General features: G+C 47.3%; 1 protein-coding gene across 1 annotated transcript in view; it reads left to right on the top strand.

The window, feature by feature from the left end:
* Positions 1 to 27,296, top strand: part of b4galnt3 (beta-1,4-N-acetyl-galactosaminyltransferase 3) — a 101,169-nt gene that overhangs the window by 19,111 nt on the left and 54,762 nt on the right. The window contains exon 2 of the mRNA XM_033037464.1: positions 21,997 to 22,103. Within this exon, the coding sequence (XP_032893355.1) occupies positions 21,997 to 22,103 (107 nt within the window). The remainder of the gene's footprint in view (positions 1 to 21,996; positions 22,104 to 27,296) is intronic.

Below are 27,296 nucleotides of genomic sequence, written 5' to 3'. Positions count from 1 at the left end.
TAGGATGCAGCCTATCTGGCCCTGGGGATTTATCGGCCTTTAATCCATTCAATTTACCTAACACCACTTCCCGGCTAACCTGGATTTCACTCAGTTCCTCCATCTCATTTGACCCCCGGTCCCCTGCTATTTCCGGCAGATTATTTATGTCTTCCTTAGTGAAGACAGAACCAAAGTAGTTATTCAATTGGTCTGCCATGTCCTTGTTCCCCATGATCAATTCACCCGTTTCTGACTGCAAGGGACCTACATTTGTTTTAACTAATCTTTTTCTCTTCACATATCTATAAAAGCTTTTGCAGTCAGTTTTTATGTTCCCTGCCAGTTTTCTTTCATAATCTATTTTCCCTTTCCTAATTAAGCCCTTTGTCCTCCTCTGCTGGTCTCTGAATTTCTCCCAGTCCTCTGGTAGGCTGCTTTTTCTGGCTAATTTGTACGCTTCATCTTTTGTTTTGATACTATCCCTGATTTCCCTTGTTATCCACGGATGCACTACCTTCCCTGATTTATTTTTTTGCCAAACTGGGATGAACAATTGTTGTAGTTCATCCATGCAGTCTTTAAATGCCTTCCATTGCATATCCACCGTCAACCCATTAAGAATCAATCGCCAGTCTATCTTGGCCAATTCACGTCTCATACCCTCAAAGTTACCTTTCTTTAAGTTCAGGACCCTTGTTTCTGAATTAACGATGTCACTCTCCATCCTAATGAAGAACTCAACCATATTATGGTCACTCTTGCCCAAGGGGCCACGCACAACAAGACTGCTAACTAACCCTTCCTCATTACTCAATACCCAGTCTAGAATAGCCTGCTCTCTCGTTGGTTCCTCTACATGTTGGTTTAGAAAACTATCCCGCATACATTCCAAGAAATCCTCTTCCTCAGCACCCTTGCCAATTTGATTCACCCAATCTATATGTAGATTGAAGTCACCCATTATAACTGTTTTACCTTTGTTGCACGCATTTCTAATTTCCTGTTTGATGCCATCCCCAACTCCACTACTACTGTTAGGTGGCCTGTACACAACTCCCACTAGCGTTTTCTGCCCCTTAGTGTTTCGCAGCTCTACCCATATCGATTCCACATCCTCAAAGCTAATGTCCTTCCTTTCTATTGCGTTAATCTGCTCTCTAACCAGCAACGCTACCCCACCTCCTTTCCCTTTCTGTCTATCGCTCCTGAATATTGAATATCCCTGGATGTTGAGCTCCCAGCCTTGGTCACCCTGGAGCCATGTCTCCGTGATCCCAACTATATCATAGTCATTAATAGCTATCTGCACATTCAACTCATCCACCTTATTATGAATGCTCCTTGCATTGAGACACAAAGCCTTCAGGCTTGTTTTTACAACACTCTTACCCCTTATACTATTATGCTGAAAAGTGGCCCTTTTTGATTTTTGCCCTGGATTTGCCGGCCTGCCACTTTTACTTTTCACCTTGCTACCTATTGCTTCTACCCTCATTTTACACCCCTCTGTCTCTACGCTCACACATTTAAGAAACCCTTTCCCTTTAACTCCATCCTCCACTATCCCATTCGACACCCGACCCCCCTTATTCAGTTTAAAACCACCCATTTTGGGCCGGGACCCTTCTGTCGTGGAACTGCATTTCCACGTTCTCCATAGCTTCCCCCCTCCACTTATAATCCGTCTGATGAAAAGTCCTGACCAGAAACTTCCTCTGTCCTTTTACTGCAGGGATGCTTTTGACCCACTGAGTTACTCCAGCACTTTGTGTCTTTTTTGTTGTTGTAAACCAGCATCTGCAGTTCCTTGTCTCCATGCACTCAAGCTTGTTGGGTGACAGCATGGCACTGCCACCTGAAACCAATTGTGAATGAGGCACAAAGTGAGTTTAGCTTCTGTGTATTTGCATGGAACACTTTGTTGGTGACCCCTGTATTAGTAACGGTAGTATCAATTTAATTTAAGTTATTTTTTGTTGCCCCTTGGTTTAGTTTTAGAGATACAGCGCAGAAACAGGCCCTTCGGCCCACCGTGTCCGCGCCGACCAGCGATCCCCGCGCACTAACACTATCCTACACCCACTAGGGACAATTTTTACATTTACCAAGCCAATTAACTTACAAACCTGTACGAGTGTGGGAGGAAACCGAAGATCTCTGAGAAAACCCACGCAGGTCACGGGCAGAAGGTACAAACTCCGTATAGACAAGCACCCGTAGTCGGGATCGAACCCGGGTCTCCGGCGCTGCATTCACTGTAAGGCAGCAACTCTACCGCTGCCCCACCGTGACCCCCCGTCTTGAATCCCACTTTCGGGACATGAACTAGAAGCTGAGGAACGCTGCTTTGAAGCAATTTTAAGTTGCGTCTTGTTATTGCTTCTGTACGGTTTCTAAATGTCCTGTCGACTCTTGCATCTTGCCTTCAGTATGTTCCTTCCTTTCCAACAAGCCGTAGTTTCCCAATCTGTGGGTGGGAGGGTTCGGACAAATCATTGTCGTGGTTTCAAATTAATATCTTGTTTCGCTCTTAGCAAAACTTTTTCTGAGACCAATGTCTGATTTTCTTTTGTGCATTTTTTTAATATGAAGTTTTGCCTCATTTGTGTTCAGGGCACTATCGCTAGCCCAATGTCAATGATTTTGTTTTCATTGAAGAGAGCTGTATGTGTATATAAATGCCCACCACCGATGTCCCGGCAACTGATGGTCCGCCATCTCCTTTACTCCGGACAGAATTACGGCCGTCTTTGGGGGCCGGTCAAGGCGGAATGTTCCGGTGACGTTGGACTCCTCTCGGAGACCGTGACCTCTGTTATTCCAGCAACACGGATAATCCGGAAAGGCTCTGGAACCAAACATCTGTGGCCCTATATATATCCAAGTTATGATTTACTTCACAATAATGGTGCATTATCTTTAACGTTTACAGTGGGAAATGACTTATTAAACTCGCATAACAAACCTCTCTTGCCATTTCCAACTTGACATCATTGCGGTGCATACCTCATAGTTCAGTTTAGAGAAACAGCGCCCAACGGCTCCGCACCGACCAGCGATCCCAGCACGCTAACACGACCCTACACAAACTATGGACAATGCACAATTTATACCAAAGCCAATTAACCTACAGACCTGTACGTCTTTGGAGTTTGGGAGCAAACCGGAGATAGAAACATAGAAAATAAGTGCAGGAGGAGGCCATTCGGCCCTTCGAGCCAGCACCGCCATTCATTGTAATCATGGCTGATAGTCCCCTATCAATAACCCGTGCCTGCCTTCTCCACATATCCCTTGACTCCACTAGCCCCTAGAGCTCTATCTAACTCTCTCTTAAATCCATCCAGTGACTTGGCCTCCACTGCCCTCTGCGGCAGGGAATTCCAGAAATTCACAACTCTCTAGGTGAAAAAGTTTTTTCTCACCTCAGTCTTAAATGACCTCCCTTTAAAAGACTGTGGCCCCTGGTTCTGGACTCGCCCAACATTGGGAACATTTTTCCTGCATCTAGCTTGTCCAGTCCTTTTATAATTTTATATGTTTCTATAAGATTCCCCCTCATCCTTCTAAAGTTCAGTGAATACAAGCCTAGTCTTTTCAATCTTTCCTCATATGACAGTCCCGCCATCCCAGGGATCAATCTCGTGAACCTACGCTGCACTGCCTCAATCACAAGGATGTCCTTCCTCAAATTAGGAAGATCTCGGAGGAAACCCAGGCAGGTCACGGGGAGAGAACATGCAAACTCCGTACAGACAGCACCCTTAGTCGGGATCGAACCCGGGTCTCCGGCGCCGTGAGGCAGCAACTCTACCGCTGCGCCACCGAGCTGAGATAAATGATTAGTTTTTGAATTCTCCTCAGTGATGTTTCGGTTCGAGACCATTCTTCACCCATTCCTTCTCTCCAGAGATGCCGCCTGTCCCGCTGAGTTACTCCAGCTGGTTGTGTCTATCTTTGTTTAGCCGTGGAGTCAGATTTCTGGCGGATCTTTGTCTTTGTGGAAGTTATGTGCAGTTCCTTCCTCCGCTGTTTGACAGCGTTCTCCAACTGGAGAAGAACATCAGGATGCACGAGGTTTTAGCTGCAATAACTGAAGAGTGGTACCAATGACCAAGTCCACCATTGCTTTCAAAGAGTTGCCGCTTCACAGCGCCAGGGACCCGGGTTTGATCCTGACCGCTGGTGCTGTCCGTACGGAGTTTGCACGTTCTTCCCGTGACCTGCGTGGGTTTTCTCCGGGTTTTCTCCGGTTTCCTCCCACATCCCAAAGACTTGCAGGTTTGTAGGTTTACTTGGGAAGAAGGGACTCAACCCGAAACATCACCCATTCCTTCTCTCCAGAGATGCTGCCTGTCCCGCTGAGTTACTCCGGCATTTTGTATCTACCTTTGGTGTAAGCCAACATCTGTAGCTCCTTCCTACGCTCATTGTTAGACTAGTTTGTGCGCGCTAAGATTTCGGTCATCATGGCCTCTATGACAGAACTGTATTCCACTTAAATGCCCTGAAGGTTACAATGTACAAAACGGAGTGTGATTATATTACACAAATGCATTCTACGGTGCCTTCTGTAGCAAAGATTGACTGCTATTTTGTTTGCCGGTCCTTTGCTGGTGATGCTTGCTAACAATAGATGCTTTATGCATGGCACATTGGAATGTAGTTCGAGGAGAGAATAAAGTCTGCTATTCATTCCATTACACTTCCATTCCAGTTGGAACCCTACCAAGGCCTAGAGGAGCTGAAAAGCCATGGTCCTCCCCACCAGCATATGCCTGGGTTCATAATCCTCACAGTTTTGCCTTGTTAGCTCATGTGACAGGAGCAGATTTGGGCCATGTGGCCCATCAAGTCTACTCCGCCATTCAATCGCGGCTGAACTATCTTTCCCCTCTCAACCCCATTCTCCTGCCTTCTCCCCATAACCCCCGACACCTTGCAGTCCTGCAGTGAGATTTGTTGCCACTGACATGTTTTAACATTGATGTCTGCCATGGTTAACTGCTTTGAACAGATCATTGGCGGGGGGCGGGGGGCGGGGGGGGTGGGCAGTTGGGGGTGGGGGGGGGGGGACAGCCAAAAAAAAAAATCACTTGTAAACATATCTGACACATTTCTCATGAAACTGATTTAGCAACAAAATAGGTGCAGGAGGAGGCCATTCGGCCCTTCGAGCCAGCACCGCCATTCAATATGATCATGGGCTGATCATCCAAAATCAGTACCCCGTTCCCGCTTTCTCCCCATATCCCTTGATTCCGTTAGCCCTAAGAGCTAAACCTAACTCTCTCTTGAAAACATCCAGTGAATTGGCCTCCACTGCCTTCTGTGGCAGAGAATTCCACAGGTTCACAACTCTCTGGGTGAAAAGGTTTTTGCCTCATCTCAGTCCTAAATGGCCGACCCCTTCTTCTTCAAGCGTGACCCCTGATTCTCGGACTCCGCCAACATCGGGAACAATTTTCCTGCATCTAGCCTGTCTAATTCTAATCCTTACCTTACGAACTTGTGTCCCAGTGTTGGCACGGAATTCCATGGAAGGGCTAGTAGCTGTTACCTCTGTGAATACTTGCATGTTGGAGATTCTCCTTCTTAGGCCCCCTTCGGTCGTGGCTGACCATGGGTGTCTCCAGGGTTGGAGGACGCCTGTGCGTGACTTTGTTTAACGTGGGGAGACTGGTGCACAGACAGCCACCCCACGGTCCTTGACAGATCTGGGTCAGGATCCAGTGGCATGGAGTCCAAGACGACCGGAGACCCTTTTCTGCTGCAGCCTTCATCCGCCTTCCCAGCCGTTGTGACGCTCCACTAAGGTCAGCCATCGTCCTCCGCCTGTTCCACCGTTGAGGTCTTGGTTGGATTGCTCTTTGTCAGAGACCTCCCCCTAGACCTTACCGCCATGGGTGGCCCTACCAGGAGCATAGCTCCAGACGGCATCGCTCTCAGGATCTCAGGACCACACAAGCTTCTCCACCACGACAAGGTGACAATCCACGGAGGTTTGAGATTCCATGCAGGTGTGAAAGCACAAATCCTAATAACCATATAACAATGACAGCACGGAAACAGGCCATCTCGGCCCTTCTAGTCCGTGCCGAACACTACTCTCACCTAGTCCCATCTACCTGCACTCAGACCATAACCCTCCATTCCTTTCCCGTCCATATACCTATCCAATTTGTTTTTAAATGATAAAATCGAACCTGCCTCCACCACTTCCACTGGAAGCTCATTCCACACAGCTACCACTTCCTGAGTAAAGAAGTTCCCCCTCATGTTACCCCTAAATCTTTTGGCTCTTAATTCTCAAATCATGTCCTCTTGTTTGAATCTTCCCTACTCTCAATGGAAAAAGCTTATCCACGTCAACTCTGTCTATCCCTCTCATCATTTTAAAGACCTCTATCAAGTCCCCCCTTAACCTTCTGCGCTCCAAAGAATAAAGACCTATCTTGTTCAACCTTTCTCTGTAACATGGGTGCTGAAACCCAGGCAACATTCTAGTAAATCTCCTCTGTACTCTCTCTATTTTGTTGACATCTTTCCAATAATTTGGCGACCTAATGATCTGCTGGAGTCCACGGTGAGGGTTTTACAGCAGTATTGTTGGAGCGCTGGTCTGCTGGACCCACGCCAGTTTAGACTGACCAAGTTTGGCATCTTCCTGCGTTACACTGGGGACTAAACGTTGCAAGGGAGAAGCAAGTTTGAATAAACTCCTATTCTCGGAGATACATCATGGAAACACTGAGTCCACGCGGACCAGCGATCGCCCGCTCACTCCAGTTCTACCCGATCCCACTTTCTCATCCACTCCCTGCACACTAGGGGGCAATTAACCAACAAACCCGCGCGCCTTTGGGATGTGGGAGGAAACCGGAGCACCTGGAGGAAGCCCACGTGGTCACAGGGAGAACGTGCAAACTCCACGCTGACAGCACCTGGGTTCAGGATCAAATCCAGATCTCTGGCGCTGTGAGGCAGCAGCTCTACCCGCTGCGCTACTGTGTATATATTTAAACAGATTAAATCAATTTAATTACCACTCTTTAAAAAAAATAGTTTTCAGTTTAGTGGTGTTTCATTTTCAATAAGCTTTCAACATGCGCATGTTGGGTAGTCACCAACATAGACAATAGGTGCAGGAGTAGGCCATTCGGCCCTTCCAGCCTGCACCGCCATTCAATATGATCATGGCTGATCATCCAACTCAGTAGTCCTGTACCTGCCTTCTCTCCATACCCCCTGATCCCTTTAGCCACAAGGGCCACATCCAACTCCCTCTTAAATATAGCCAATGAACTGTGGCCTCAACTACCTTCTGTGGCAGAGAATTCCACAGATTCACCACTCTCTGTGTGAAAAATGTTTTTCTCATCACGGTCCTAAACGATTTCCCCCTTATCCTTAAACTGTGACCCCTTGTCCTGGACTTCCCCAAAATCGGGAACAATCTTCCTGCATCTAGCCTGTCCAACCCCTTAAGGTATAACTCCTCTTTACTAAATGTGTTTTCTATCTCTGAAGGGAGAGTTTATCATACTAATTTATTCCAGGAAGGAAATAGGCAACGTTTCGGGCCGAAACCCAGAAGGGTTTCAGCCCGAAACGTTGCCTATTTCCTTCGTTCCATAGCTGCTGCTGCACCCGCTGAGTTTCTCCAGCATTTTTGTCTACCTTCGATTTTCCAGCATCTGTAGAAACATAGAAACATAGAAAATAGGTGCAGGAGTAGGCCATTCGGCCCTTCGAGCCTGCACCGCCATTCAATATGATCATAGCTGATCATCCAACTCAGTATCCTGTTCCTGCCTTCTCTCCACACCCCCTGATCCCTTTAGCCACAAGGGCCACATCTAACTCCCTCTTAAATATAGCCAATGAACTGTGGCCTCAACTACCTTATGTGGCAGAGAATTCCACAGATTCACCACTCTCTGTGTGAAAAATGATTTTCAACATTTGATACAGTGGCGCTATTGCTAGAGCTATTGTCTTAAAGGGCTTTCTCATTGTGCGACCTGAAGCAAGACCTAACAAGATTTAACATCGTGGGAACCTTCTGCGATAGCAGTACGGCATTCGTGGACCACCGAGGACCTCCGTGGCGCTAACGGCAGGTAGTCGTGTGACTTGGTAAGGTCGGGAGAAAATTCAAACATTTTTGAATTTCTCCAAGAGTGTCTTGAGCAGCGTTGCAACATTGTATGGACGCAGATGCCAGTGCGATATCCGTGCGATATCCGTAATGACACTTGCGAATACCGTGGGAACTCCTGCGAACGGTAAACCCGGAAGCTGGACAGAAGGGACATAAGGTGAGTAAAAGAGGTGGTCTCAATATCGCCAATGGACCATGTGTCCATCGAGGACGTCCCACCTAATTGTCATTGTTTGAGAATCTTTTTCACAGTAAGACTTGCAGAGATGCCTCTCAGAAAATCGCAAAGAAAGGGGTCAAAGAAAGTCGGAAAGTTTTTAGCCATGCAGGTAAATGAGGAGGAAACTCAGCAAGAGAGACAGGTGGAGAGGCAAGAGGAGATGCCAGAGATACCACTGCCTGTGGGCTCCTTGGAGCAGGGAGAGGGTGATCAAGGTGGATTTGAGATTGCCTCCCCAGTAGCTGTTGCCTCCACAATATTCTCAGCAGACGAGAACATAAAGGTTAGATGGCAGAAGGTAAAGCCATATAACTTCAACAGGGAACAAGAGGGTGAACTGGTGGAGTGGTACCAATTCAATGAGATTCTCTATGACAAATCCAGAGAGGATTATAGAAATAGGGAGAGAAAGCGCAACCTGCTGGAGACGAAGGCTGCTGAGTATCCCCGGTGCTCATGTGAGTAACTATAACAATATATTAGTTTATGTACAGGAGAACAATTTAATGTTATCCATGATTTTAAAACATACAATGCTACAGATGTAAAAGTGCTGTTTTTGCAGTCACCTTTAATTTATCTTATAAGTCTGTCTGTTCCCTGCAGCTGCAATGTAAAAGTAGTGGCAGACAGCTTTTACACCCTCTTCGTTTGAAGTGGGAATCATGTCTCTTTTAGAGCCATAAAATAAATTATGCATGAGGTCCCAAATTATTCTTTAACTCATTAAAGAGCTCGGGTGAAATTCTGACAAAGTTTTTGAATCCACTTTTATCCTCTTCGCACAGCACATTAAGCAGTTGCTCATATTGTCCTAATTGAGGTCTCCGTTGAAACATGGGCTTAACCCAGTGAGACTTCCTCTTAATTATCTTTTTAATTAATCTCACCCTTCTGCCTTCACGCAAGCGTTTTCGATGCACATGTTGCGCTAATGCATACAGCACGTCAATGAAAATAACAACCAGCCTGTACTCGAACCAACTTTGTATAGGCATGTCTGCAAATGAGACAATTCTACGAACGGAGGATATTTATATAGCGTGTGAAAAAAAAGTGACATCATTTGTGCCACGTGATTAACTACACTACAGTCCACGATGTTCATTCACGATTAACGGGAAAGATCGGGAGACGGACAAGTCAGTCGCACAAATGACAGAATTGCCGAGTACCGTGGGAACTCTTTATCGTGGGAACACTTTATCGTGCGGAACTCGTGCTGGACCACGACCACTTCACTCGGGTGACATCTTGCTTCAGGTCGCACCGTGAGAACTCGCCATTACTGCGCCAGAGACTCAGGTTCGATCCTGACCTGAGCTGCTGTCTGTGTGGAGTTTGCACTCTTTGTGTGTGGAGTTTGCACTCTTTGTGTGCGGAGCTTACGCGCGCAACTCCCCGGGACCTCGTGGGTTTCCTCTGGGTGCTCCGGTTTTCTCCCACACCCCCAAAACGTAGGTTAATCGGCCCCTCGAGTGGGTGAGAAAGTGGGATAGCACAGAGAACGGGCGATCGATGGTGGGCATGGACTCGACGGGCCGAAGGGCCCTTTCCCCTGCTGTATCTCTAAACGAAACTAAACTTTGACGACCGGCGCGACCAAGAGATGTGGATGGCCGGCTGCCAAGGCTGGTTTGGGATTTATGATCGGGAGGTCATATTTGAGCAGGGCTTGGCCGATCAAATTGGAATTAGCTTCCTTGAAGTTGTTGCCAGGAGATCTGTTTAAAGTAGATTAAATAATTTAGTGGGTTTAACGTGGGCATTGGCTGCAGCTCGCTGCATTAGTCATGGTTAGCAACATGGTTGGATACATGGAGACATGTATGAATCCCGTGACCTGACATTAGGGTGGTTGGAGGTATCCAGTTGTCGGAGACTGGTTTCACAATTGCTGCCGGTCAGAGGGCGGTGAATCTGTGGAATTCTTTGCCACAGACGGCTGTGGAGGCCACGTCAATGGATATTTCTAAGGCGGAGTTAGATAGATTTTTGTTTTAGATGCTGGAAAAATTGAAGGTAGACACGAAAATGCTGGAGGAACTCAGTGGGTGAGGCAGCATCTATGGAGCGAAGGAAATAGGTGACGTTTCGGGTCGAGACCCGGAAGGGTCTCGACCAGAAACGTCACCTATTTCTTCGCTCCATAGATGCTGCCTCACCCGCTGAGTTTCCGGAAGAGTCTCGACCTGAAACGTCGCCTATTTCCTTCGCTCCATAGATGCTGCCTCACCCGCTGAGTTTCTCCAGCATTTTTGTCTACAATCTACATTAATGATTTACGAGTCTGAACCAGTCTGAAGAAGGATCTCAACCGGATATGTCACCCATTCCTTCTCTCCAGAGATGCTGCCTGTCCCGCTGAGTGACTCCAGCGTCTATGGAGAGAAGGAATAGGCGACGTTTCGGGTCGAGACCCTTCTTCAGACTGACAGAGATAGATACATTTTTGATTAGTACGGGTGTCGGGGGTTATGGGGAGAAGGCAGGAGAATGGTGTTAGGAGGGAGAGATAGATCAGCCATGATTGAATGGCGGAGTAGTCCCGACGGGCCGAATGGCCTAATTCTGCTCCTATCACTTATGAGTTTATGCATGCCACTCTTGTGGTTTGAAAACATTGTTGTGGATCCATCTCCAGAGCTGTTTTGTGAGAGTCAAGAGATGGCAATTTTGTGTGGCACAGTGGTACAACGGTAGAGTTACTGCCTCACAGCGCCAGAGACCCCGGGTTCGGTCCCGACTACGGGTGCTGTCTGTACGGAGTTTGTGCACGTTCTCCCCGTGACCCGCGTGGATTTTCTCCAGGCGCTCCGGTTTCCTCCCACATTCCAAAGACGTACAGGTTTGTAGGTTCACAAAAAAAGCTGGAGAAACTCAGCGGGTGCAGCAGCATCTATGGAGCGAAGGAAATAGGCAACGTTTCGGGCCGAAAACCCTTCTTCAGACTGATCGGGGGTGGGGGGGGGCGGGGAGAAGAAAGGAAAAAGGAGGAGGAGCCCGAAGGCTGGGGGATGGGAGGAGACAGCAAGGACTAACAAAATTGGGAGATATAGATGGCACAATGGGCTAAGTGTTCGGCTGGCAACCGGAAGGTAGCCGGTTCGAATCCCGCTTGGAGTGCATACTGTCGTTGTGTCCTTGGGCAAGACACTTCACCCACCTTTGCCTGTGTGTGAATGTGTGTGAGTGATTGGTGGTGGTCGGAGGGGCCGTAGGCGCAGATTGGCAGCCACGCTTCCGTCAGTCTGCCCCAGGGCAGCTGTGGCTACAGAAGTAGTTTACCACCACCGAGTGTGACTGAGGAGTGTATGAATAATGCGATGTAATGCGCCTTGAGTATTAGAAAGGCGCTATATAAATCCCATCCATTATTATTATTATTATTACTGTAATACTATATAGGAGGAAAGAGGTCCTTATGCAGTTGTACAGAGCCCTAGTGAGACCACACCTGGAGTATTGTGTGCAGTTTTGGGGAATTTGAGGAAGGACATTTTTGCTATTGAGGGAGTGCAGCGTAGGGAGAATTGGGAGAATTTTGTAGGTTAATTGTCTTGGTATAAATGTAGAATTGTCCCTAGTGTGTGTGTGTGTGTGTGGGGTAGAGTTAATGTGCGGCCATCGCTGGTCGGCGCAGACCTGATGGGCCGAAGGGCCTGTTTCCACGCTGTACGGAAACTAAACAGAACTGATAAATGCAAAGTGTTGTGGTTCGAGGCAAGACCAAATGGAACCTTTGAAAGAAATCTGATCGGAGGACGGCTTTATTTAATCAAGGAGGCAAAGATGAAATCTGTCCCCAGTTTGGAAGAAGACATTCTGTTCTTGTAACGTGAAAGGCATATTTACAGTGTGGTGTGTTTGTGTGGTATGTTTCCATGGTGTAAAAAAACCTACACAAGCCTGTTTATTCCATCTCTCCACGTAACTAATACCCTCCGATCCATAAAATAGACTCAAAGCACTGGAGTAACTGCAGATTACAGATTCAATCTTTATTGTAATTGTGCTGTGTACAGTACAGAGACAACGAAATGCAGTTAGCATCTCACCCAGAAGAGCCAACATTGAATAATGAACAGCAGAATATAATAATAATAATAATAATAATATCTTTTATTGTCATTGCACATAAAAGCACATTCATAGCAAAAGGATTTGAGTATAGGAGCAGGGAGGTTCTACTGCAGTTGTACAGGGTCTTGGTGAGACCACACCTGGAGTATTGCGTACAGTTTTGGTCTCCTAATCTGAGGAAAGACATTATTGCCATAGAGGGAGTGCAGAGAAGGTTCACCAGACTGATTCCTGGGATGTCAGGACTGTCTTATGAAGAAAGACTGGATAGACTTGGTTTATACGCGCTAGAATTTAGAAGATTGAGGGGGGATCTTATAGAAACTTACAAAATTCTTAAGGGGTTGGACAGGCTAGATGCAGGAAGATTATTCCCGATGTTGGGGAAGTCCAGAACAATCGGTCACAGTTTAAGGATAAGGGGGAAATCTTTTAGGACCGAGATGAGAAAAACATTTTTCACACAGAGAGTGGTGAATCTCTGGAATTCTCTGCCACAGAGGGTGGTTGAGGCCAGTTCATTGGCTATATTTAAGAGGGATTTAGATGTGGCCCTTGTGGCTAAAGGGATCAGGGGGTATGGAGAGAAGGCAGGTACGGGATACTGAGTTGGATGATCAGCCATGATCATATTGAATGGCGGTGCAGGCTCGAAGGGCCGAATGGCCTACTCCTGCACCTATTTTCTATGTTTCTATGTTTCTATAAGCGCAACGAGATTTGGGTATGCAGCTTCCATCCGATGCCATACCATAAATAATTAATAAAATCTGGATTTAGATACCCCGAGAACATGGATTGTAAAAAGAACAGTAAATGGCGGTGACTGGCAATCACCAAGGTGCAGAGTTAAGTTGTGTAACAGGCGCAGGGAAGAAGCTGTTCCTGAACCTGCTGGTCCGGCAATGGAGAGACCAGTAGCGCCTCCCGGATGGGAGGACGCTCAGCGGGACAGGCAACATCTCCTGATAGACTAGTGGGGTTCGGTGCTGGGACTGCAGCTACTTACAATATGCATTGTTGAAGAAGGAACCGCAGATGCTGGAAGGAAAATCGAAGGTAGACAAGAAATGCTGGAGAAACTCAGCGGGTGCAGCAGCATCTATGGAGCGAAGGAAATAGGAAACGTTGCCTATTTCCTTCAGGGTTTCGGCCCAAAACGTTACCTATTTCCTTCGCTCCATAGATGCTGCCTCACCCGCTGAGTTTCCCCAGCATTTTTGTCTACAATATACATTAATGATTTACGGGGCTGAACCAGTCCACAGAATGGTCTGGACCTGAAACGCCACCCATCCCTTCTCTCTCTCGAATGGCCAAATTCTACTCCTATATCTTGCGAACTTTTGAATCCAAATACTATCTAAATGGCGTCAAGTTGGGAAAAGGGGAAGTACAACGGGATCTGGGGGTCCTTGTACATCAGTCTATGAAAGTAAGCATGCAGGTACAGCAGGCAGTGAAGAAAGCGAATGGCATGTTGCCTTTATAACAAGAGGAATCGAATATAGGAGCAAAGAGGTCCTTCTGCAGTTGTACAGAGCCCTAGTGAGACCACATCTGGAGTATTGTGTGCAGTTTTGGGGAATTTGAGGAAGGACATTTTTGCTATTGAGGGAGTGCTGCGTAGGTTCACCAGGTTAATTCCCGGGATGGCGGGACTGTCATATGCTGAGGAATGGAGTGGCTGGGCTTGTACACTCTGGAATTTAGAGGGATGAGAGGGAATCTTATTGAAACATACAAGATTATTAAGGGTTTGGACACGCTAGAGGCGGGAAACATGTTCCTGATGTTGGGGGAGTCCAGAACCAGGGGCCACAGTTTAAGAATAAGGGGTAAGCCTTTTAGAACGGAGATGAGGAAACACTTTTTCACACAGAGAGTGGTGAGTCTGTGGAATTCTCTGCCTCAGAGGGCGGTGGAGGCCGGTTCTCTGGAAACTTTCAAGAGAGAGCTAGACTGGGCTCTTAAAGATAGCGGAGTCAGGGGATATGGGGAGAAGGCAGGAACGGGATACTGATTGGGGATGATCAACCGTGATCACGTCGAAGGGCCGAATGGCCTACTCCTGCACCTATTGTCTATTGTCTGTTGTCTAATGGTCAAACGTAGTTGTACCCTTGTGTTTCTGGCAGGCGAGTTTGGCCATAATATTCAGCGGCTGCAGCACGCGGTATACTGTCTGATCCCAGAGCCCTGGCATGTTGTGTGATTCCAGTGCCATTTCTGTGGTTGTGTTGGCCTTGTGATCGCGGCTGTGTTGGCATTGGGACTTGTAGGGTGTGATAAACATCGACACATCGCAGAGTTGTTTACCTGTTGCTCTTCGCTTACCGTTACACCACGGTTGATATTTTACGCTGAGGGCTCCCGGGATTTTCTGGCCCGGCTCCAGAGTTGCACATCCTGAATTCTTGAAATTCCTGGTGAATCAATCCACTGCTTGGGGCATCCATCGCACACTGCTGGGCAAAGTTTGCCGGCTCTGCTTGCACAGCAAGAGATATCGACTTCAGGCTGAGTGTTGGAGAGCGGAAAGGTACGTAGTCGCGTGACATTGTGGGTAGTTCATTCAGTCGCTACAGAACGCTGCTGCTCGACTCCTCTCAAAGACCAAGACAGTGGATCACATCACTCCAGTTTTGAGGTCTTCACACTGGCTTCCAGTCTGTCAAAGAATTGATTTGAAATATTACTGTTGGTTTATAAAGCACTGAATGGTCCAGGGCCAAAATACATTTCTGAACCTCTGCTACATCACGAACCATCCAGACCTCTGAGGTCATCTGGGTCAGGTCTGCTTTCTGTCCCAGAGTCAGAATTAAACATGGAGAAGCAGCGTTTAGTTTTTATGCTCCACATAACATGGAACAAACTTCCAACTCTCAGTTATTTTAAATCGGGCTGAAGACTTTTCTGTTTTGGCGCAGATTTTAATTTATTTACATTTATTCATTTCTTACACTGCACTGTAACTTTTATTCTTGTGTTTTATACTTGTCTTATTCTGTTTTAGCTTGTTTTTATTTTCTATTCTTTTTAATGACTGTTTTTAATTGCTTTAGATCGTTATTTAATGCTTTGTGTAAAACACTTTGACGCCTTGTTGCTGAAATGTGCGATATAAACAAACTTGCTGAAAGTGGTCAAGAAGGCTATTGGCAAATTGGCCGCCTATAGTCAGAGTATTGAGTACAGAGTGCTGGAGTAACTCAGTGGGTCAGGCAGCGTCTGTGGAGAATGTGGATAGGTGACGTTTCACAGAGTGCTGGAGTAACTCAGCGGGTCAGGCAGCGTCTGTGGAATTCTCTGCCTCAGAGGGCGGTGGAGGCAGGTTCTCTGGATGCTTTCAAGAGAGAGCTAGATAGGGCTCTTAAAAATAGCGGAGTCAGGGGATATGGGGAGAAGGCAGGAACGGGGTACTGATTGGGGATGATCAGCCATGATCACATTGAATGACGGTGCTGGCTCGAAGGGCCGAATAGCCTACTCCTGCACCTGTTGTCTATTGTCTATTGAGATTCTCCAGCATTTTTGTCTACCTTTGGATTTTTCCAGCATCTGCAGTTCTTTCTTGAACAATTCCTGGGATCGTTCTTGTAAACCTCCTCTGGACCCTCTCCAGAGCCAGCACATCCTTCCTCAGATATGGTATGTGAAGGCCGCACCATCTGATAGGAAAAGATAGGTTGTCTAACAGATCTATTTCTGCATGTTTGTCGAGGCTCAGGAAGGAATGTGGACTGTTGGGAAGAAGTTAGAGCAGCATGTGGCGGTGAGGACAATTGCATAAGGCCACACATGGCCTGGCAGTTCAGTGGGAAACAGGATGAAATACAGACTCTAAACAACAGTGGACAAAGTACAGAATACCAAGGCGTCATTTCTCCAAAATTACTTATGTGACTATTTAGAGTTTTAGTTTAGTTTAGAGATACAGCATGGAAACAGGCCCTTCGGCCCACCGAATCCATTCAATCAGGAAAATCTAAATCCAAAGGTCACAAAATGGTCCTTTTTATAGACAATAGGTGCAGGAGGAGGCCATTCGGCCATTCGAGCCAGCACCGCCATTCAATATGATCACGGCTGATCATCCCCAATCAGTACCTCGTTCCTTCCTCCTCCCCATATCCCCCGACTTCGCTATCTTTAAGAGCCCTATCTAGCTCATTATATGTCTGTTAATAATAGAAGGCAGAAAAAATGGATCAATTGATTAAAAGACACAGTGTGGGAACAGGCCCTTCGGCCCACCGAGTCCGTGCCGACCATCGATCGCCCGCTCACACCTAGTTCTGTGCTATCCCACTTTCTCATCAACTCCCTACACACTAGGGGGCAATTTACAGAGGGGCCGATTAATCTCCAAACCAACGCACGTCTTTGGGATGTGGGAGGAAACCGGAGCACCCGAAGGAAACCCACAGTGTCACGGGGAGAACGTGCAAACTCCACACAGACAGCAGCTGAGGTCATGATCGAACGCGGTACCTCTGGTGCTGTGAGGCAGCGGCTCGACCCGCTGCGCCACCTATGATTTGTGGGACTCGTACATTTTAGAGACTTGTGTCTCTAACAATAGACAATAGACGACAGATGGCACAATGGGCTAAGTGTTCGGCTGGCAACCGGAAGGTAGCCGGTTCGAATCCCGCTTGGAGTGCATACTGTCGTTGTGTCCTTGGGCAAGACACTTCACCCACCTTTGGCTGTGTGTGAATGTGTGTGAGTGATTGGTGGTGGTCGGAGGGGCCGTAGGCGCAGATTGGCAGCCACGCTTCCGTCAGTCTGCCCCAGGGCAGCTGTGGCTACAGAAGTAGCTTACCACCACTGAGTGTGACTGAGGAGTGAATGAATAATGCGATGTAAAGCGCCTTGAGTATTAGAAAGGCGCTATATAAATCCCATCTATTATTATTATTATTATTATTAATAGACAATAGGTGCAGGAGTAGGCCATTTAGCCATTCAACCCAGCACCGCCATTCAATGTGATCATGGCTGATCATCCCCAATCAGTACCCCGTTCCTGCCTTCTCCCCATATCCCCTGACTCCGCTATTTTTAAGAGCCCTATCTAGCTCTCTTGAAAGCATCCAGAGAACCTGCCTCCACCGCCCTCTGAGGCAGAGAATTCCACAGACTCACCACTCCCTGTGAGAAAAAGTGTTTCCTATATTCTCGTCTCCGTTCTAAATGGCTTACTCCTTATTCTAAAACTGTGTGTGCCCCCTGGTTCTGGACTCCCCCAACATCGGGAACATGTTTCCTGCCTCTAGCATGTCCAAGCCCTTAACAATCTTATATGTCTCAATGAGAGGCCCTCTCATCCTTCTAAACTCCAGAGTGTACAAACCCAGCTGCTCCATTCTCTCAGCGTATGACAGTCCCGCCATCCCGGGAATTAACCTTGTGAACCTACGCTGCACTCCCTCAATAGCAAGAACTCCCCCAACATCGGGAACATGTTTCCTGCCTCTAGCGTGTCCAAGCCCTTAACAATCTTATATGTTTCAACGTTTTAACGTGGGCTGTGAATCTGTAAAGGCGCCGTTGTAAAATAGTTGGATTCAAGTGCTGGGCCCACTGCGCAAGAAGCAGTTCTTAAAATAACACGAAAAAACGTCTCCCGGAGCCAAGCTGCAAGCCCTGGGTCTCTTAAAATAGTAAGCGGCTTTGGATAAGTATTCGAGGTATAAATATAGGAAAGCCTTTGAGTAATCCCAACGTGAGGAATGTGTGGTGAGGATTTTCACAGTAACCATGCTTGATTGAAACCACTGTATGAATCTAGAAATGAATACCTATGAATTATGAATTAGCTGTAACCAGCCAAAGTTATTGAGCGCAGGGTGAAACTATGGTGAAAGGACTTTGAAAACTATTTAATGAATTGATTGAATAACAGCAGGACAAATGAGGAATACTCTTGCATTAATAATCGTCATGCATTAGGTTTAATATTGTCATATGTATCGAGATGCAATAAAGGACTGTGTTTTGTATGCTATCCAAAGATATCGGATAGTACAAAATGCTGGAGTAACTCAGCAGGTGAGGCGGCATCTCTGGAGAGAAGGAATGGGAGACGTTTCGTGTCGAGATGCTGCCTCACCCAGAGTCTTTCTTTCTTTTAAAATCTTTTCATTCTTTTTTTTCAAAAACAAAACACAAGAAGACAAAAGAATAATGATAAACATAACAATGACTATAGTTACATAGGGATCAGGGTTACATTAATAACAGATTTAACCTAAATATGAGCCCAGTGTCAAAATACACATTGAGTATAGACCTCCCATAGAAATATAGACAATAGGTGCAGGAGTAGGCCATTCGGCCCTTCGAGCCTGCACCGCCATTCAATATGATCATGGCTAATCATCCAACTCAGTATCCTGTACCTGCCTTCTCTCCATACCCCCTGATCCCTTTAGCCACAAGGCTCCCTCTTAAATATAGCCAATGAACTGGCCTCAACTACATTCTGTGGCAGAGAATTCCAGTGGGCCCAGCACTTGAATTCAACTATTTTACAACGGCACCTTTACAGATTCACAGCCCACGTTAAAACATTGATTGTTAAGGGCTTGGACACACTAGAAGCAGGAAACATGTTCCCGATGTTGGGGGAGTCCAGAACCAGGGGCCACACACAATTCCAGAGATTCACCACTCTCTGTGTGAAAAATGTTTTTTCATCTCAGTCCTAAAAGATTTCCCCCTTATCCTTAAGCTGTGACCCCTTGTTCTGGACTTCCCCAACATCGGGAACAATCTTCCTGCATCTAGTCTGTCTAACCCCTTAAGAATTTTGTAAGTTTCTATAAGATCCCCCCTCAATCTTCTAAAATCTAGCTAGTACAAGCCGAGTCTATCCAGTCTTTCTTCATATGAAAGTCCTGACATCCCAGGAGTCTGGTGAACCTTCTCTGTACTCACTCTATGGCCTGGTCTTTGTGTAAATATAGTGAAGTGTTTAACAGAGAACTTGTATATATGCGGCGGGGAAGCACCGATTCAGGACTTATCTGGACTTTACCTTGTCTGAACATCTGAGCAGCGGCGTCTACGGAGGATTGAGGTCCCGACCACGGGGGAAAATAGAGGAGGACTGGCCAAATGTTGTCCCTTCCACCTCAGTGATGAATGCTGTGGTGGATGTTTATGTTAAATTTTTGTTGTGGTTTTTGTGTGTCCTTTTTTTAAATTGTATCGCAGCTGGCAAATTCATTTCACTTGCACTTTGGGTGAGGCATCATTACATCATAATCAATGTCAATGTCAACTTTATTTGTCACATCCACCCAAAGGTGCAGTGAAATGAATTTGCCAGCAGCGATACACTTAAAAAAAGAACACACACACACACACACACAATGGAATTTAACACCCATGAGCAAGGGAGGTGGAATGGCTGAACTGACACCGCAAATATATATAAGTTCTCTTTTAAACACTTAACTACATGTTTGAGTTAAATGCTATTGTGTGTTGAGTTGTTCTTTTTTTAAGTGTATCGCTGCTGGCAAATTCATCTCACTGCACCTTCGGGTGGATGTGACGAATCAATTTGACTTTGGGTGAGGCAGCATCTCTGGAGAGAAGGAATGGGCGACGTTTGACCCACTGAGTTCCTCCACCCGCTGAGTTACTCCAGCGTTTTGTGCCTACCTTCGATTTTAACCAGCATCTGCAGTTCTTTCTTCCACATATCAGTTAATTCTGTACATAAATACAATCAAGTCAAACTCAAGCACAACAGGTCGAGCAAAGGGGAAGATACAGAGTGCAGAATATAGTTCTTGTAGCGCATCACTTTAGTTTAGTTTTGAGATACAGCGCGGATACAGGCCCTACGGCCCACTGAGTCTGCGTCGGCCAGCGATCCCCACACACTAGCACTATCCTACACACACACTAAGGTCTGGTTTGGCTCAGCCACCAAGCACGACACCTGGAGGCTGCAGCGAATTGTCCGATCAGCAGAGAAGGTTGTTGGCTGAAACCTTCCCTCCATTGACGAACTGTACACTGCAAGGGCCAGGAAGCGAGCGGGCAAGATCATCTCTGACCCCTCTCACCCTGGCCACAAACTCTTTGAATCACTTCCCTCTGGAAGGCGACTCCGGGCTGTCAAAGCTGCCACAGCCAGACATGAAAACAGTTTTTATCCACGAGTAGTTGCTCTACTCAACAGCCAAAAATCTGTAGGCTCCCTTTGATCTGGTATTTTGTTGGTTCACATGCTTGATCAATGGTGTTTTATCATTAATGTTTTATTATTATTAATGTTTAGTGTTTTCTGAGTCATTCGTAACTGTCACTGTATGTTATGTTGTTACTTGTGGGCGGAGCACCAAGGCAAATTCCTTGTATGTGAATACTTGGCCAATAAACTTACTTACTTACACTAGGGACAATTCACAATTTTACCCGAAGCCAATTAGCCTAAAAACCTGTATGTCTTTAGAGTGTGGGAGGAAACTGGGGATCCTGGAGGTCGCGGGGAGAACGTACAAACTCTGTGTAGGCTGCACCCGTAGCCGGAGTCGAACCCTACCGCTGTGGGGCGGCAACTCTCCCAGTTCTAGCGACCAAGTCCAATGTCCGCAATGGGGTAGAGGTTTAAATCGGACAGCACCCTAGCTGTGGAATCGGTAGACATTGATGGTTGTTATATCTGGTAGAGGTGTACGGACTACGTGGGTTCAGTATTTTACCAGGGCTGGAGGGTAAAGGTTCGGGTGAGAGGGGAGAGATTTAAAGGGGAACTGAGTGGCTGGCTTTTCTGACAGGTGGAACGACCTACCTGAGGAAAATCGTAAGTTATAACTCAGGATACAGAGTTGGATGATCAGCCATTGGATGATCATATTGAATGGCGGTGCAGGCTCGAAGGGTCGAATGGCCTCCTCCTGCAACTGTTCTCTATGTTTCTATGGTGCAGCAGCATCTATGAAGCGAAGGAAATAGGCAACGTTTCGGGCCGAAACCCGGAAGGGTTTCGGCCCGAAACGTTACCTATTTCCTTCAGGGTTTCGGCCCGAAATGTTGCCTATTTCCTTCGCTACATTTCCTTCGCTATATTTAAGAGGGAGTTAGATGTGGCCCTTGTGGCTAAAGGGATCAGGGGGTATGGAGAGAAGGCAGGTACAGGATACTGCGTTGGATGATCAGCCATGATCATATTGAATGGCGGTGCAGGCTCGAAGGGCCGAATGGCCTACTCCTGCACCTATTTTCTACGTTTCTATGATAGGAGCGGAATTAGGCCATTCGGACCCATCAGGTCGACTCTGCCATTCAAGCACGGCTGATCTATCTCTCCCTCCTAACCCAATTCTCCTGCCTACTCCCCACGACCCCTGAGTTACTCGAGGGCTTTGTGTCTATCCTTGTTCCTGACTCCATTCTTCTCGTTATTCATTTTGCAAGCAGCAGCGTTAATCTCTCCCCAAGGAGCGAAGGAAGCTGACGACTGTTTGTGTCCTTATTAATTTCCAGGTGATGAACTAATTGTCATCTTGTCCTTTTTCAGTATTCAGTGACTGGAATGAACGGTTGGAAGGACAAGGGATCAAAGTCCCTGGAGTTGACCGCGACTTGGAGTTCTACCACCAAAGAAAGGAGGGGGGAGTAAATGAGGTAAACCTGTGGTCATTCATTACTTTTTTTCCTTTAGAATATTAGACTAGGCTCGAAGGACCGAATGGCCTACTCCTGCACCTGTTTCTATAAAGGTAAAGATTTCATAGAACTTGCGAGCAGTTTGGGCCCATCTCTGAGGAAGGATGTGCTGTCTTTGGGCAGGGTCCAGAGGAGGTTTTACAAGATGATTCTGGGGATGACTGGGTTAATGTTTGTGGAGAACGTGTTAGGCCTCTGGGCCTGTAGGGGCCGCGTGCGTGTGGCCCGAAGGCTTCCCGCGGTGGGGCCCGCAGCTGCGGACTGGGAACACGGCCGGGAGCCTTTATCGAGGAGCCGCCGTCTCCACGCCTCCCGGATCGCCGCGGAGAAGCCGGGGCCTCGCTGGTCGGAGTTCAGGTTGGCGGAGCTGGGGGGGGGGGGGGGGGGGGGGGGCGGGTCGGCGTGAAGTGGGGGCAACAGCTGGGGGGTCTCGGCAGCGGTGAAGGGCCTGTCCCACTTGCATGTGATTGCGTGTGTTTGGCGCGACCAAACGGAAGCGGAGTTCACGCGAAGTTCGCGCGTGACATCATTTGCGTCATGCTTACCAATCAGCTGGGCAGGAGGCAGGCCGACTGAATTTGGGCGGTGATGTCATCGCGCAACACCACGTGCTAGGCGTACGCTGTCAAGACGCTGCGTACGACCGCAATGCGCCTGCGTGCCGACAGGACGTTGGTGCGCGAAGATTTCGGCCACTGCAAGAATTTCGGAACCCCGCGCGATGTCGGGGCCAGCTGATTGGCTGCAACTCCGCGCTTCTAAGTGGGACCGGCCCCGCGCGGCCATACGGTGCCCGTTCGCCTCAAGAGACCACAAGGCCGTGTAATTTGCGAGCCAAGGTTGCGTAAGTGGGACAGGCCCTTGAAGCCTGGCGGTGGTGGTGGTGCCTCACGTGCTTTTCCACCTGCTATACCTGCCACAGGTAGGTGATTGATGGGGAACAATACTAATCTAGCCTGAGCTGAGGAAACCTTCAACGTGCTTGTGTTGTTGCTACCTCTGGGGCTACGGTGACAATTCTCCAATTTGGTAGCTGCAGTCTCTGGGGGATTCTCTTGTTTGTCTTACAGCTTTGTGTTCATCGCAGCCGATAAAGCACCTTGTCTTAACTCTGTGTCGGAAGATGCTGGTTCAGTTCAGTCTAGTTTATTGTCACGTGTACAGAGGTACAGTGAAAAGCTTTTGTTGCGTGCTGACCAGTTTAAAACCAAAGAGAGAGGCACAAACTACTGGAGTAACTCAGCGGGTCAGGTAGGATCTCTGGAGAGAAGGAAGATGAGACCTTTAATCTTAACTCTTCCTGGTTTAGGACAATTATTAGAAATTTCTCTTAGAGTTGCATACAGTTATGATGGTGCAGCGGGTAGTGCTGCTGCCTCACAACGCCAGAGACCCGGGTTCGATTCTGACCTCGGGTGCTGTCTGTGTGGTGTTTGCACGTTGTCCCTGTGGACCGCGTGGGTTTCCTCCGGGTGCTCCGGTTTCCCCCCACATGTCAAAGACGGGCGGCTTTGTGCGGGCTGGATCAGTTGTGCACGGGCTAACGTCAGTCAGCCAGCCAGCCCGAGGCCAAGGGGATCTCAGCGCCGCCATCTTGTCTGTTTGACAGCGGTTGCCGGGAGCAACCGTCCCCATGGCAACCGCGGGCCAATCACGGAGTGGGGGACAGGAGCGCCCAAACCGGCGCAGCAGGCGGCACAGACAGCGGTGGGAGAGAGAGAGAGAGAGAGAGAGAGAGTGCGGTTGGAGAGAGAGAGAGAGAGCGCGTTGGGAGAGAGAGAGAGAGCGCGCGAGAGAGAGAGCGCGGCGAGAGAGAGAACGCGGTGGGAGAGAGAGAGCGCGTTGGGAGAGAGAGAGCGCAGTGAGAGAGAGAGAGAGCGCGGTTGGAGAGAGATAGCAGCTGCCGTACAGATACATAATAAATGGTCGTGAATATATATATTTTTCCCCACAAATCATCCCGGGGGCCGGATTGGACCCCTTCGTGGGCCGGATGCGGCCCGCGGGCCGGTAGTTTGACAGCCCTGGTGTAGAGAGTGGACGAGAAAGTGGGATAACACAGAACTAGTGTGAACGGGTGTGAACCATGGTCGGCCTGGACTGTCGGGGCCTGTTTCCACGCTGTAACTTCCAATGAATCAATCCATTTTTGTTCCGGTTTCCATTATTGACAGTTGGACGATGAACGACAAAGGATTATTCTATGTTAAGTTTTTCCTGATTGAACACTGGCCAGTCGCCCTGATCGCAAATCAGAAAGCTCGAGCTTTCCAGTATCATTGTAGATAAAGAACGGCCCCGTCTTCATCTGCTCCCCTTATCCCTGTCGACATGAACATTTTACGTGGGTAGCAGCCAGCCTTGGCTTCCCTTGCCTTCCACTCCCCTGCCAATTGCTCTCTAATTGGCAATACAGCTTGGGTGATGTAATCCAACTTGCCTACAAACATGCTGAACTAAATTAAATGGAAATTCAATACCAGTCCCTCACCGCCGGGAACTAATTGGTGGATTAATTTTCCTCTTGTTATGCTCTTGGTTTTTATTTTATTTTTTATTTTTTGAATTTGTTTTATTAGAAGCAATTGTACAAGAATAAAACGATCGGCACGAGAGTTGTGCAATTTTCGTACAGCCTCATTTTTAACCATTTATAAATTGATACTTAATGAAGAAAAAGAAGAAAGATACAAAAGACCCCACAACTACCAAAAAAGGGCAAGAAGAAAAAAGAGAAATGAGAAAAAAAAAACAAAAAAGGAGATATGTCCCAATGTCCTTCCTCCTCCCCCCCCCCTCCCCCGCTAACCCATCCCGAGCATCGGTTTTAAATTCTTGTTCAAATTTTCTGTTGTTGAAGAAATTCATTGAAAGAAGACCATGTTTTGGAGAATTGGTCTACTTTATCAGCCAAGACAAGCCTAATGTTTTCTAAATTTAATGTCTCGGACATGTCAGTAATCTACATCTTCACTGTGGGAACTGTTGTCTTTTTTCCAGAGTTTGAGTAAGAGTTTCTTCGCAGTTATTAGGCCGTAGTCAAGGAAGCGTCTTTGAAATATCATTAACTTAGAACAGGCCTCTGACATTCCTAAAGTTATTAGTTTTGTATCTGAGTCCACTTTGATTTTAAGTGTTTTAGAGAAGATATCGAATATTCCCAATGCTCTTGGTTTTTAGATGGGTGAAAAAACAGCAAATTCAAACTTGAGACATGGGATTGTTGCTCGTCAGTTTTTTATTTGAGATTGGAGTCTTCAAATGATTTCTGGCATCAGAATCAGACTTTATTCGCCAAGTATGTTTAGCAACATACGAGGAATTTCATTCTGGGTCCATAGTTTAGTTTCATTGTCTGTAACTTGTTTTAGAAACATAGAAACATAGAAAATAGGTGCAGGAGTAGGCCATTCGGCCCTTCGAGCCTGCACCGCCATTCAATATGATCATGGCTGATCATCCAACTCAGTATCCTGTACCTGCCTTATCTCCATAACCCCTGATCCCTTTAGCCACAAGGGCCACATCTAACTCCCTCTTAAATATAGCCAATGAACTGGCCTCAACTACCTTCTGTGACAGAGAGTTCCAGAGATTCACCACTCTCTGTGTGAAAAATATTTTCCTCATCTCGGTCCTAAAGGATTTCCCCTTTATCCTTAAACTGTGACCCCCTTGTTCTGGACTTCCCCAACATCGGGAACAATCTTCCTGCATCAAGCCTGTCCATCCCCCTAAGAATTTAGTAAGTTTCTATAAGATCCCCCCTCAATCTTGTAAATTCTAGCGAGTACAAGCCGAGTCTATCCAGTCTTTCTTCATATGAAAGTCCTGACATCCCAGGAATCAGTCTGGTGAACCTTCTCTGTACTCCCTCTATGGCAAGAATGTCTTTCCTCAGATTTGGAGACCAAAACTGTACGCAATACTCCAGGTGTGGTCTCACCAAGACCCTGTACAACTGCAGTAGAACCTCCCTGCTCCTATACTCAAATCCTTTTGCTATGAATGCTAACATACCAAGTCCACAGCTAACAATGGCCTGTTTCCTTTATCTGCATCACCGTCTATTTCTCTCGGTTCCCTCTCCCCTGACTCTCAGTCTGAAGAAGGGTCTCGATCCGAAACGTCACCTATTCCTTTCCACCAGAGATGCTGCCTGACCCACTGAGTTACTCCAGCTTTTTGTGTCCATTTCATAGTTTAGCTTAGTTTATTGTCACGTGTAGCGAGGTACAGTGAAAAGCTTTTTGTTGCGCGCTATCCAGTCAGTGGAAAGAAAATACGTGATTCCAATCGAGCCGTCCACAGTGTACAGATACAGAATAAAGGGGAAAGGTTTAGTGCAAGGTAACATGCGGTTAAAGATAGTCCGAGTGTCTCCAATGAGGTGGATGAGAGGTCAGGACCACTCTTGTTGATGAGAGGATGATTCAGTTGCCTGATAACAGCCGGGAAGAAACTGTCCCTGAATCTGGAGGTGTGCTTTTTCAAACATCTGTCCCTCCATCTGATGGGAGAGGAGAGAAGATGGAGCGAATGGGGTGAGACAATAGACAATAGGTGCAGGAGTAGGCCATTCGGCCCTTCGAGCCAGCACCGGTATTCAATGTGATCATGGCTGATCATCCCCAATCAATACCCCGTTCCTGCCTTCTCCCCATATCCCCTGACTCCGCTATCTTTAAGAGCCCTATCTAGTTCTCTCATGAAAGTATCCAGAGAACCGGCCTCCACCGCCCTCTGAGGCAGAGAATTCCACAGACTCACAACTTTCTGTGTTTCCTCATCTCCGTTCTAGATGACTTGCCCCTTATTCTTAAATTGATGATGCTGCTGGCCTTGCCGAGGCAGCGTAAGTTGTAGATGGAGTCAATGGAAGGAAGGTAGACAAAAGTGCTGGAGAAACTCAGCGGGTGCAGCAGCATCTATGGAGCGAAGGAAATGGGCAACGTTTCGGGCCGAAACCCTTCTTCAGACTGATGGAAGGGAGGTTGGTTTGTGTGATGGGAACCACCAGCAGTTCCCAGCTCGAATGTTTCTTGCCCGATGATCTAGCAGCCTTCATTGTGGAACTTTGGCACCACCACCCCTTCCCCACTTCCCTCTCAACGTGAAAGTCGCCACTAACGTAGTCGGCTGGAACGGCAG

Source organism: Amblyraja radiata, chromosome 19, assembly GCF_010909765.2.
Source record: "Amblyraja radiata isolate CabotCenter1 chromosome 19, sAmbRad1.1.pri, whole genome shotgun sequence".
Taxonomy (NCBI): Eukaryota; Metazoa; Chordata; class Chondrichthyes; order Rajiformes; family Rajidae; genus Amblyraja; species Amblyraja radiata.
Note: the sequence above shows the minus strand (reverse complement) of the source record. Positions and strands in the feature narration are given on the sequence as shown.